General features: G+C 44.1%; 1 protein-coding gene across 3 annotated transcripts in view; it reads right to left on the bottom strand.

Moving 5' to 3' along the window:
* The window catches only part of ABCA4 (ATP binding cassette subfamily A member 4), a 129,681-nt gene extending 126,383 nt beyond the window's left edge, over positions 1–3,298 (bottom strand). For all 3 annotated transcript variants that reach the window (XM_037162045.2, XM_053668243.1, XM_053668244.1), the window contains exon 1: positions 3,160–3,298. In XM_037162045.2, the coding sequence (XP_037017940.2) occupies positions 3,160–3,225 (66 nt within the window). In that variant the 5' untranslated portion in view covers positions 3,226–3,298. The remainder of the gene's footprint in view (positions 1–3,159) is intronic.
* Between the last annotated feature and the right edge of the window lie 8,911 nt (positions 3,299–12,209).

The raw sequence follows: 12,209 nt of genomic DNA, 5'->3' as shown, positions 1-12,209 counted from the left end.
TGGTCTCCATGGCCGGCCTATTGAAAGGACTTAGTAGGTGGGCACAGTGTGGGGTAACAACCAGGCCTGCCTGGCCTGGAGTCCCAGGTCCCATCCGCCTGTCAACAACATCCTCTGAAGCCTCAATGACCTCATCAGTGCCCATGGGGACAACAGTGGTGTCTCGCTCATGGAAATGAGGTAACAGTACAGTGCCAGGCACTTAGTAATATTGCACTTGATAAATGTTAACAGAGGAAGAAAAAAAGGGAAGGAGAAATATCTGAAGATTTCTATCTTATGTCCTCAGGGACTGGGAGAGGAGGAATGGGGAAATTTGGTATCTGTTTTTGCTCATAACAGTAAACACCCAAAACCATGGAAGTTTGAGAAATTAACCTAGGAGCTGAGTTATGGGCAGAGTGTTGTACTTTTTCTTTTTTTTCCTCAGAGCCACCATTTTGTGGAGGCAGAAGCTTCCAGAAGAACCAAAAGCTGAGGGCAGGACCACCCCTGTCAGGGATACCAAGGGCCGTGGCGGATGCCCATCCTTATCCAGGCGTCCTATAAATTCCTGCAATGTGCTGGCAGTGGGGACACGACAGACAAGGCACATCAGACAAGGGATTTCAGTTACCAGGCCATCTCGATGGCATCAAAGGAATGTCAGCCCAGACGAGGTGCATCCTGGGAGATTCCCCCAGCCCAGGTCCTCGACCAGGCAGGCCCCATCTCACTGGAGAAGGGTTGTCAGTGTGCTCCTCTGAGAAGAGCGGAGAGGACAGAGTCCCCGAAGGGGGGCACCCACCAACACTAGGGAGAGGGAACAGAGACTGTGAGGAGATCCTAGCCAAATCCTGCTTTGAAAATAGGGTTCATCTCTGCAACAGCAACAGGTTTGCCAAGGGCATGGACGCATTGCAGGCCAGCAGCCATAGTCTTCGGGTATGTTTTTTGTTGGCCACAAAGAGCACATCGAGAATAAAATTAAGCAAGAACCTTAATTTCTCATGGAAAAGAGAGAGAGGAGGGAACACAGTGGCAGCACGTTGGCGTCCCTCGTTTTGTCCCATGGGCTCTCGTGCAGGCAGGGGCTGTGGGCTGATTTTCTTGGCTGCCATTGTGTACCCAGAACCTGGCACAGTGCCTGCCAATTATTAAGTACTTGTTGATTGAAGGAACACATGAATGAATTTAAGAATAGGTCTTGTTTAAGTTTTGTCCATACTCATTCTAGAAGGGAAACTTCTAGAAGCAAGGGGTTGGGTCTCTGACTACTGTTGCCTGGGGGCAACAAAAAACTGAAACAGGAATTTGAAGACTCACACCAGTTTTGACAAAGGAAAGCAGCCTGAGGACAGTGGCGTTTCCCACAGATGAGCAGGTTCTAACTTGGCTTCCCCCTCCAGGCTCCCTAAATCCTGTCTAAGCCACACATAGAAAAAGACCATCTGTGCATGTGGTTGGATTGTGTCTCTTGCTCCCTGCTGTGTTTGTTATTAAGCAGTTAGCCCTCAGCCCAAACCCACCAGTCAGCCCGGGCTCCCTCCCCACGGGTCCGGATCTGAGACCTGGCACTGAGACCCTGGCAGCAGCCTCATGCACCCCTTCCTTGTAGGTCTGAGTCTCAACCCCACCAGCCTCTCTTCTGTGTTTTCAGGTCTCTCTTTTTTTTTCTGTCCTCACCCAAGGATATTTTTTATTCATTTCAGAGAGATGGAGAGAGAGAGAGAGAAACACGAATGAGAGAGAAACATCGGTTGGTTGCCTCCTGTACTCGCCCTGACTGGGGATTGAACTCACAACCCTTGTAGTGTACAGGAGATGCTCCGACCAACTGAGCCACCAGGACAGGGCTGTTTCCAAGTCTTAATTCCGTGTTTTCTGCTTGGTTCTCTCAGCTGTAACTGTGTCTTACCATTGCTACCTCCATGATACCTTGGAGTTCTCTTTTACCCTTTCGGCTCGATATTTAGCAAAGACATTTTTATATCAAATTCTCTCTGACGGAGACACTCTAGATATTCCGCAGTTGGATCCTTTCTTCTCGCATTTTCTTCCAACACCTAGGAAAATCCTGTCCTGCCTATGTAAATCCCTCTTGAATCAGGGCTGGAACAAACCCATTGTCTTCTTCCCCGCAGCAAGGGTTCCTCCCAGTCCTCCTCCTTGTCTGGCACCTGTTTTTCTAAGCTCAGCCCTGCCCATTCCTCGCCCCCTCCCACCTTCCTCTTTCAGCTCCTTTACTCATTTTTTAGTCATTTGACATTGGCATGACTCCGCAAGCCTGTGGCAAAGTGCATCTCTCCTTAGAGTTACAGATTCACTCTTTATCCCTTTCCAGAAACAACTTAGAAGCCTATTCAGTGCTCTGATTTCCTGGGGCTCTTGCCTGTACTTCTCAGAGGATATTTGGCCTAAGCCTCTTTTATTGCTTTTGGTCTCAAAACATACTTTGTGTTCTCCCAGCTAAGCTGGAAGTGAGTCCAGGGTGGAGTCTGCGTCTTATGCTTCTAGCTCCTAGTCCAGCCCAGTCCCGGCTGCTCCCTGAAGAGGCTCAGTGAGTGTCTGTGATGGTTTGTTGAGGTGTTGTGTTTCACTGGATCTAAAACACCATCAATTATAAGATGTACTGTAATTTTTTTTGCACACTATGAAAGAAGCAAATGTGTTGGTTAAACTGTCACTGGGTTGTAGAAATGTGAAGATGTGAAAAGCCAGTGTGGCCTGTAGAACCGATGAAATACAGTGTTATTGGGCTGGGGTGCTCTCAGAGTGTGGTTTTCTGTTGAGCCTGTTCTTCAGGACTTAGGTTCTTCCCACTGCACAGCATGGATGCTCAAGGGTGTGGGGACTGGACTGGCATGTTTAAAAACCAGGGTACAGGGGACGGATGGAGGGGCAATGTACTCATAGGCAGGGAGAGCAAAAGAAGACTTGAATGTGACCGTGCTGATCTGTGGGTGGAAAATGTCCACCTCAGGACAGAGAGCCATGTCTCTCTGCACCAGACACTTGTCTGAGAGGCTCACAGTGCAGCCAGACGGTTAACCACTGCTTCGGTGCTAAGTGGCAACAAGCCCATCAACTGCTCATTCTCCCTGCTCCCACCCACCCCACTCTCTTCACCTGTGAATTTGCTCCACACCTCACTTGGAGACCCCAGGCTGCACTTGTTACCTTTTGCCTTTTCCGTAGGGTCCAGTTCTTCCAGAGCAAAAGCTGGATCTGCCTCACAAAGCCCATGCTGGTGACCACAGGAGACCAGATCGCTCAGAGCCCTCCGTAGGTGGCTGAAGCTCACGGGAAGCAATGGACGTAAACGTCGCCAGAGCACCTCCAGTTAGGGTGCTGTGCCCTTCTCTGGATGATTAGAGGCTACTCTCCCCTGTGAAAGCATAATCTCTTTTAATTACATATAAGCCCTCTGTTGAGGAGAGGAAGCTGACATTTTAGGAAGAGAAAGAGAAACCTAAAGACACATGTGGCTGGGCACTAAGCCAACTGAGGTGGGGACATCTCACAGGAAACCAAGACCCTTAGGGTCCCGCCTCCACCGAAGGAATCTCTGACCTTAAAATTCAGGAGAAAATCTTTTTACACAAACACGGGCTGGGCTCTGGCCTCCACAGCAGCCTGCCCTGAGCTGGCACCCAGGGTTTGATGGCCCCTCTCAACCCCAACAACCCACTTGCCAGATCTGAGGTCTCTCCCTTTTTTAAAACCATTTATTTTGCTCTGTAGTAACTCTAGGCCAGCTATTTGGGGGCATCTCTGAGCTTAGAGGATGGTAAGTGATTTTTTATCACTTGTGCTAAAATTGATCCATAAGTCATGGGCTGTACCAGACTGGACTGGAAAAGTCCTTGGCACTGTCCAGGCTCAGAGGGACGAAGTCCATGACTGACCAGCCGCATCTGACACAGGCCATGCTTGAGGAGAGGCAGCTGTGAGCCAACTGCTGTCATCCCATTTTCCAGCGGCGTGTTGCTGGTTGGATGCATCCCTCTGGAGTTGCTCCATGGTCCTGAGGGGCACCTCAAATAGAATACACCCCGGCACTTCACCCCTGGGAACTCTGCATCTCTACCTCCTCAAAGCAGAAGTTGCTTCTCTTTGAAAGACTCTAAACCCTTGACCTACCTGGGATGGAGGGAGAGCCATAGAGAAGGAATGGGTGTGGGCTTCATGTGATCTGGCTGCAGACATGAGATGTGAACTTAGATAAATTAAGCCACAAGGGCCTACAGGATGTGCAGTGGAGGTGGGGGTCCCAAGAGGAGGTCGATGGTTTCCACTTAGGCAAACAAAAAGGCGTTTTGCAGGTGTGGCCTCAAAGACAGGCTTTGATGAATCACAAAATAATATTTTATGGTACTTTTATGGTTTACAAACCACTTTTGCATGTATTATCTCATTATATCCTCCGTCTACTTTTGTGAGGCAGATGGTCACCCTGTTTGATAGACAAGGAGCCTGAAGCCCCGTGGGATTAAACATCTGGCTCAGGGTCTCACGTGATGATGCTGGGTTCCAGTCATTTAAATCCCACACTAAGAAGGGAGACAGGAATAACTTATCCTGCCCAGAGAAACCACAAGAAGTGAAGCATGGCTGGAGTGCAGTGTGTGGAGGGAGTGCTGAGAAAAGAGGCTAGAATGGAGAAATAGGGACCAGATTCAAGAACTGATGATTATTATTGACTTGTTTGAGATTTCCTGAGCATGTGCAAAGTGATCTCTGAGTGGCCCACAGGTGCACTGTGCAGAGCTGTGCAGAATCATTGAGTTCTCATTACGTGCTAAGGAGTCTGGGTGTTATCTTGCAAGAGGCTATGGCAGATTTCAATCCAGTGGCTGCCAGGAGGAGTAGGTTCCTCCTGGCAGCAGCATGAGATGGATGGGGGAAGCAGAGAGCCTGAGCAGAGGTAGTAATAGGAGAGGGACTGAGTAATAGAAGGAAGGAGATACAATACCTTACTGGAATTGGATGATAAGAAAGAGGAAGAAGACAGCTGGAATGATTGGGGTTTAGGGCTTGGTTGGCTGAGTAGTGACATGGTGGTGCTCATAACTGAGGAGAGTGCCATGGAGGGCCCTGGAGAGGAGGAGGAAGGAGAGAAGATGGGTTTGCTTTTCACATATTGATTTTGAGGTCCCTATGATGATCTCTGAGTGGAGATATTCAGTGGGAGTTCTGAGAGGGAGACACAGATTTGGGAACGATCGACGTATAGAGTAAGCCCTGGGAGTGATTAGGCAGATTCTCGAGGATGATGAACTTGGAGGGTACGAGGGGTCTCCGTGGGGGAACTACAGCTGCTGCAGGAACATGCCTCCCTCCAAATTACCAAAGGGGAAAAAGTTGTCATCCGCAGATACCAGCTGTATGGATTGTGTTCTGTCACAGCTTTAAAAACAATCCACTTCTCACTGAGTTACAAAACAAAAACAAACTTTATGAGCACTTTGTTATAATTTAATTGATGATACTGCAATAGCATTATACCCATTTAATTGATGTTTTTGCCTGAACAAATATTTGTGGATACTGACCTCTTTTATTGTGGTAAAATATACATAACAGAAAATTAACCATGTCAGCATGCAGCTCAGTAGTGCTGAGTACACTCATCCACACAGTTGCCCAGTCGTCACCACCATCCATCATCAGAACTGCGTCATCCTCCAGCACTGAAACCACACACCCGCTGAACGGCAGCTCCCTGTCTCCTCCTCCCTGTGTCCCTGGCAACTGCCACTCTGCTTCCTGTCTCTATGAATTAAACTACCGGAAATATCCACATAACTCAAATGTGATTATTTGTTCTTTCGCATCTAACTGCTTTCATTTAGCATACTCCTATAATCCTCACGATTCATCCATGTGGTAGCATGTGTCAGAAATTCTTCCTTTTCAAGAAAAAACAATAGTTCATTGTGTGTAGACACCACATTTTGTTGACCCATTCACTATCCATAGTCATCTGGGCTGGTTTTACCTTTTCGCTACGTCAGTATGGCTGCTCTGAAAATGGGCTTTCAATGTTTTAGGATACAGAGGTGGAATTGCTGCATTAAATGGTAATTCTTCTTTTTTAGTCCTCACCCTGAGGGTATATTTATCATTTCCAGAGAGAGAAAAGGAGAGAGAGAAAGAGACATCGATGTGAGAGAATATCATTGTGTCTCCTGTATACGTCCCAGCCGGGATTGAACCTGCAACCCAGGCATGTGCCCTGACTAGGGATTGAACCTACAACCTTTTGGTTTAATTATGCTCCAACCAACTGAGACACACCTGCCAGAGCTCAAATGATAATTCTATATTTTATTATTTTAGGAACTATCATACTGTTTTTTCAATAACAGGGATACCATTTCACATTCCCATCTGCGGTGCACAAGGTTTCCACTTTCTTCACATCCTCATCAACACTTATTTTCTGGTTTTTGATTTGTTTTATAATAGGCATCCTAATGAGTATAGAGTGGTATCTCACTGTAATTTTTTAAAGATTTTATTTATTTATCTTTAGAGGGGAAAGGAAGGAGAGAGGGAGAGAAATATCAATGTGTGGTTGGTTGTCTCTCGTGCATCCCCTGCTGGGAACTGGCCTGCAACCCAGGCACGTGCCCTGACTGGGAATTGAACCGTGGTTGTTTGGTTTGCAGGCCCGTGCTCAGTCCACTGAGCTACACCAGCCAGGGGCTGGTTTAAGCTTATTCCTACAAATTCAAAACTAAATCATTGTAATTTTGATTTGCATTTCCCTAATGATTTGTGATGTTGAAGACACTCTTTAAATATCATAGCTTAATTTACGTGTGAATTTTTTCTCCTACATAACCACAGTTGTTTAAAAATTTACATCAAAACAAAAGCCCATGTACACAGTTATCTCAAATATTTCTGAGAAGATTCCATTAGTCAAGAATTGTGCTGATAACTGCATATTTTGTTCTTATGGTTAGTACCAGTGACACTAATTCAGAAATTTTGAACCAGTCTGCCTCAAGAATTTTTAAAACATGCAGTACCTGACTATTTAGTCGGGGGCACTAGCCTCTTTTTCCTTAGGTTGTCAAATGAAAAAATGACAGCAGCCAACACAACAATAGCCATCCAGTGGGACTGAATCAAAATTATACCTATTTTTATGTTAGATTGACAAAAAATATTATATCTATATATAATGTGTGTGCGTGCCACAGAATTTTAGTAGTTAGTTTATGTGTGCCATGAGGAGAAGAAAGTGAAAAATCGCTGCTCTAACTCCCTGGGGTGAGTCTGAAATTGATGTAGGTGCAGAGAATGTGGTGGTTCGGCTCGACCCCCACACGTGGACTGGGAACTGTGAAGTTCAGCGGTGAACCATGTCAGCCCCTGTGTCTTTATAAGTACAAAGAAGTCAGGACAAACGGTGATGGTTTAAGATTTTGTCATTCCTGCTTCTGAGGGTTGGAATGCAGTGTTATCAAGGAAGAGACATTTTGTTACTTGTACTATCTATTCTGCCAACAAAAATTCAGTAGTGGTAAAAAAATATATATAGTTAAAAATTGTATTTGGGTGAAGGCTCTGGCAAATGTATAAGTTAAATGAGTTACAATAACTGTAATTTTGGAGTGTAGATAAATTTGATAAGGAAACTAATACCAATAGATAGCCCCACTGGTTCACTTGCAACAAGCGGAGGAAAATAGAATATCCCCCACATACATTATTGAACATATTATATTTCTTTGGAAACAGTGAGGATAGGTGAGTAGAAAGCATTATGAATCTTTGTAATAAGCATAAAGATCATTCTGAGACATCATAACTAAGATAATGAAAAAATATCTTGATTTCTAAAGTTAAGTTTATTCCTACAAATTCAAAACTAAATCATTGGATAATTAAAATGTGAAACTCCTTCAATCATTAAGAGTAACATAAACATTTCCTCTACTTAATAATATTTGATTAGGTAGTAGAACAATAAATGAATAAACATTAGCTTATGAAAGTTATTCATTGAAAATAAGTTCAAGGCTGGGCAGAAGAAGCCACTAATAGGCCCTCTGTCTGGCTCACAAAGGTTGGTTCTTCTCTGAGTGTGACCCCAATGCCAAGGGCAGGTCTCTGGTGGACTTGTGAATGCGGTGAGTCCCTGCACCCTGGCCATAGCTGATTGGTTATATTCACGATCTTAGCTGGGCCAATCAGAACCTCTTCACAGAGTTTTTGACCATGGACCTGAGAGAAAGATGAGTTTATTGTTACAGAAGTTCAAAAGCTATAAGAAATCAGAGCCCATGCTTAGTCACTAGATTCAGTTTGTACTCCATACAAAGGTACCAGGAGAAGAGCAGGATTTGGGCTGAAATCTCAGTTGCTTTTGCTGGCCAAACCTTGGGTCCTGGGATAGGGCTGCATCCAAGAAAATGAAGGGCCCTTTTCTTTTCACAAAGGTGCCTTCTGCTCACCAAACTTTGCAACTGTGAGACTGCCTCTGGGGTGGGGGTAGGAGGGTGGTAAGGGGTGACGGGGCGGGGGTGGGGGGTGCGCACGGGGCTGCCTTTTCTAATTTGTGCAGAAGTGCCATGTAGGCTAGCCGAGGTCCTAAGGCTGTGCACCCACCGCAGGGAGAAATTTGATCTGCAGTTAAGAGGGAATGAAGGGAATGCACAGAGAGAGGTGCAGCAGAAGTCGCAGCTGCAGCTGTGCCTGCTTCCAGCTGTCCTTGGGACACAGCTGCTGCCCTGATTTTCTTTCAGGCGATTTAGATGTAAGACACCCCAATCCTTCCAATAAAATTCCCTTTTGCCTAACTTGGCTCAAGTTAGGCTTCCATTCATTGCAACCAAATGACTCCTGACTAATGTGAGTTATACTGATCAAAGAGAGGATATCACCTGGACCAACTGACATAAGGCACAAAAAATTATTTGCGGCCTATTGGAATGTATCTGAATGAAGCTCCTGAGTAGGTACATACTTGTAATATTAACACAAGCAGAAAACTGAGGAGAGCCGCGGCAAAGTTTAACAAGGAGCTATACTGTTGTATCTTTTAAGAAAGTAAAAAAACTCCGAAAGATTCAATATTGTCAATTCCTGTATCTATTAGGAAAAGGTCAATGTTTTAAAGACATGCTGAGCAGTATGAAGGCATAACAAGTAGGATAAGGTGTCACGGGTTCAGAACACATCAGTCATTGTGTATATCAGCTGGGAGGGAGGCACTTTCCCAATTCATCAGAACACTAAACATTATACCAACTGATTCTTCAAATACTTTGGTGGCCAATGAATCAAGTGCGATATTTATATTTGTCTCTGTTTTTGAGCCAACTTTTTGTTTAAAATTTATTAATAACTAAATGGTACAAGAATTCTTTGTAAAGCGCCTCAGAGCGATACTAAACACATTTTTTCTTTGTTTTTTAAAAGTAGAAGCAGTACCACATAATTTATCATCAGAGAGAAATGATGAATATTGCAAAACCATTTGGCACAGAGTAGCAGGAATTTCTCTAGAAAAATAATCCCTAAAAGTTTCATATTTAAAACTATCTTTAGATGAGAGGAAATTAGAAATTATGAGAATTTGGGTAGTGCCTTTTTCCTACTTCCTCAGGATAATATAAAATTAATATCTATTATCATGAATTACTAACCATGTTACTAGATTAAATTTACATTTTTCCTGAGCATATTACCGAAATAAAAATAATTTCTCAATTAAGTAAAGCAATATTGAAATACATACAACATTTCTTCACCAACTTCATGCAAGTGCAATCCCAGAACTTTGCTTTTCCCGGAGAGAGGTACAGCTCCATTTCATCTTTTAATCAGTCTTGACTTTCACTTGACGCGGTGTCATCAGTGAGTCCTGTGGCTTGGAGCTACTGCACATCGCTTTGACTCGCCTGGTCATGGCAGCAGGAACGGCAGGCCCATTCTCTTCTTTGCCTCAGCAGGGACGCTTACTCAGTGCCATACAAGAGTCTGGGCCCCATCATGCACTGTGACGCAGTAGAAATGGATGACCAAACTGATAGAACTTAAGCATTCAGTTGTTTTATGAAATTAGTGACCCCATATACCAGGAAGTGTTATATTTTATTAATTTAACCTCTCTTATGAGAATCTTGCATATTAGCTGGCACTAATTTAATCTTTCCTGTAAGAATTTTGAACTTTAAGTTGCTGTTATGGTTGGGTTAATGTGCAGATACTAAATTTTAGCTTATGAAAATAGTACTATTTGAAAAAGTGCTCATCTGAAACATTTCCACCAATTTCATTCTTTTTTCTTTTAAATTAGTTTTTAAAACTGTTTATTGATTGGGAGAGAGAGGGAGTGAGACAAAGAAAGAGAGAGAGAAACATTACTTTGTTGTTCCAGTTATTTATGCATTCATCGGTTGATTCTTGCATGTGCCCTGATCAGGAATCAAACCCACAACCTTGGTGCATCAAGATGACACTCTAACCAACTGAGCTACCTGGTCAGGGCCTCCAGGACCTTCATTTTTGCTTAGTGAGAGCAGACACTGCTCTCACGTCTAAGTGATCTTTGCCCATCTATCTCCTAAATGTTCTAGAGCCACCCTGGGGAACTGTATAGGGAGAGAGGTCTAGGGTGAAGATCCCAGGAGTTCACCACTTAAAGAGCAGATATAAGTGTTTTATCAAACCACACCTTCAAGTAGCAAAGCTTGGAAACTCACCAAATGTTCTTAATAGAAAGGTGGATAAGTGAATGTGGTGTATTCTCTCAGTCGAAACTCATACGACAACGAGCATGAACAAATTATACCTACAAAAATGTGGTTAATTCTCTGTCCGCAGTGCTGAGCAAAACGAGCCTGACACAAAGCATCCATAGTCCACGTTTACCTGAAGTTCAAGCACAAGCAACACTCACTTCTTCTGTTCAAAGTCAGGGTGATGGTTACTCTTTGGTGGGACAGGGTGCCTGGAATGGGGTCTAAGGTGTTTCCAAGAGTGCTGGAAACAGTCTGCCTTTTGATCTGGGTGCTAGTTACTTGGGTGTGTTCACTTTGTGAAAATTATCAGCCTGTGAGCATGTGATTTGTACACTTCTCTGTACATATGTTACACTTCAATAATAACCATTTTTAAAAAGCAGGTGAAGAAAAAGAACACAGTGAAAAAGCCTGATCAGAATGAGCTAGAGATGATGAGGAAAAGTTGGGAAGAGGGGTGCCCTGAAAGTCACAAAAAGAGGATGATGTTTCAAGAAAGAGCAACCAGTCCTTTGTACCAAATATCTTAAGAAAGTCAAGTAGGACCAAGACCAAAAGCAGCCCCTTGGGCTTGGTGACTGACCTCAGAGAAGGGTTTCCATGGGAGGCACATACCAGACAGCAGAGGGCTGAGGAGAGAGACACGGGGAATGCAGCTGCTCTTTAAGTAGCTTGGCTGTGCTGGGAGAGAGAATGACGAAGACAGTAGCTAGAGGGAGCATCCGGTCAAGCAGACCTTCATTTCCCTGAGGACAGGAGAGATCTGAACATATTAGTATGTAGGAAAGAGCCTGTTGAAAGAAAGATGCTGAAGTTTGTGAGGAAAGATTGATAGGGTCCCAAGGAGCGGGAGGAGATGGAATTAGCCTCGGGCAGGTGAAGGGGCCCTTTGCATTCCACAGACACTGTGGAGAAAGAAGCCAGGGAGGCCCAAGTGCAATCTCATTCAGGAAGCAAGGGCAGGAGATGAGGGCACTCACCTTAGCAGCACCTCTCTTAAATAGGGCATTGGATAAATAAAATTAAGTGAGATGATGTGAATAATTAATTGGTAACAAATGCAAATTTATAGTCTCATCTTGATTTTGCTCTTCTTTAACCCTTTGTTAAGCAAAGTACATGTTTGGTAAATAATCTAAAATGGTAGAGTAATTATATATATAGTGTGTATAGATCTTAGGGGCCAAATTATTCCTACACAATCCCTCTCCCACCACACACACATGCACACACTCACTATTATATTCATCTAATTAGTTGGCAAATTATAGGTAGTTTTGTTATTTAATTCAGATACACAGTTCAAACCAATAATCAACACCGACAAAAAGTGTTTCCTGGGATTCCATTCCCAGTTATTATTCCTGCTCTGGGAGAACTGGACCCTTTCGACAGTCTACTGCCCCCAGGAAAACAAGGTTCTAGGTTCTGGTCCTCATCCTTCACCTTAACCTATGCTGCAGCCCA

This window comes from Artibeus jamaicensis, unplaced genomic scaffold, assembly GCF_021234435.1.
Source record: "Artibeus jamaicensis isolate MK-2021 breed Jamaican fruit bat unplaced genomic scaffold, CSHL_Jam_final contig_482, whole genome shotgun sequence".
Classification (NCBI taxonomy): Eukaryota; Metazoa; Chordata; class Mammalia; order Chiroptera; family Phyllostomidae; genus Artibeus; species Artibeus jamaicensis.
Note: the sequence above shows the minus strand (reverse complement) of the source record. Positions and strands in the feature narration are given on the sequence as shown.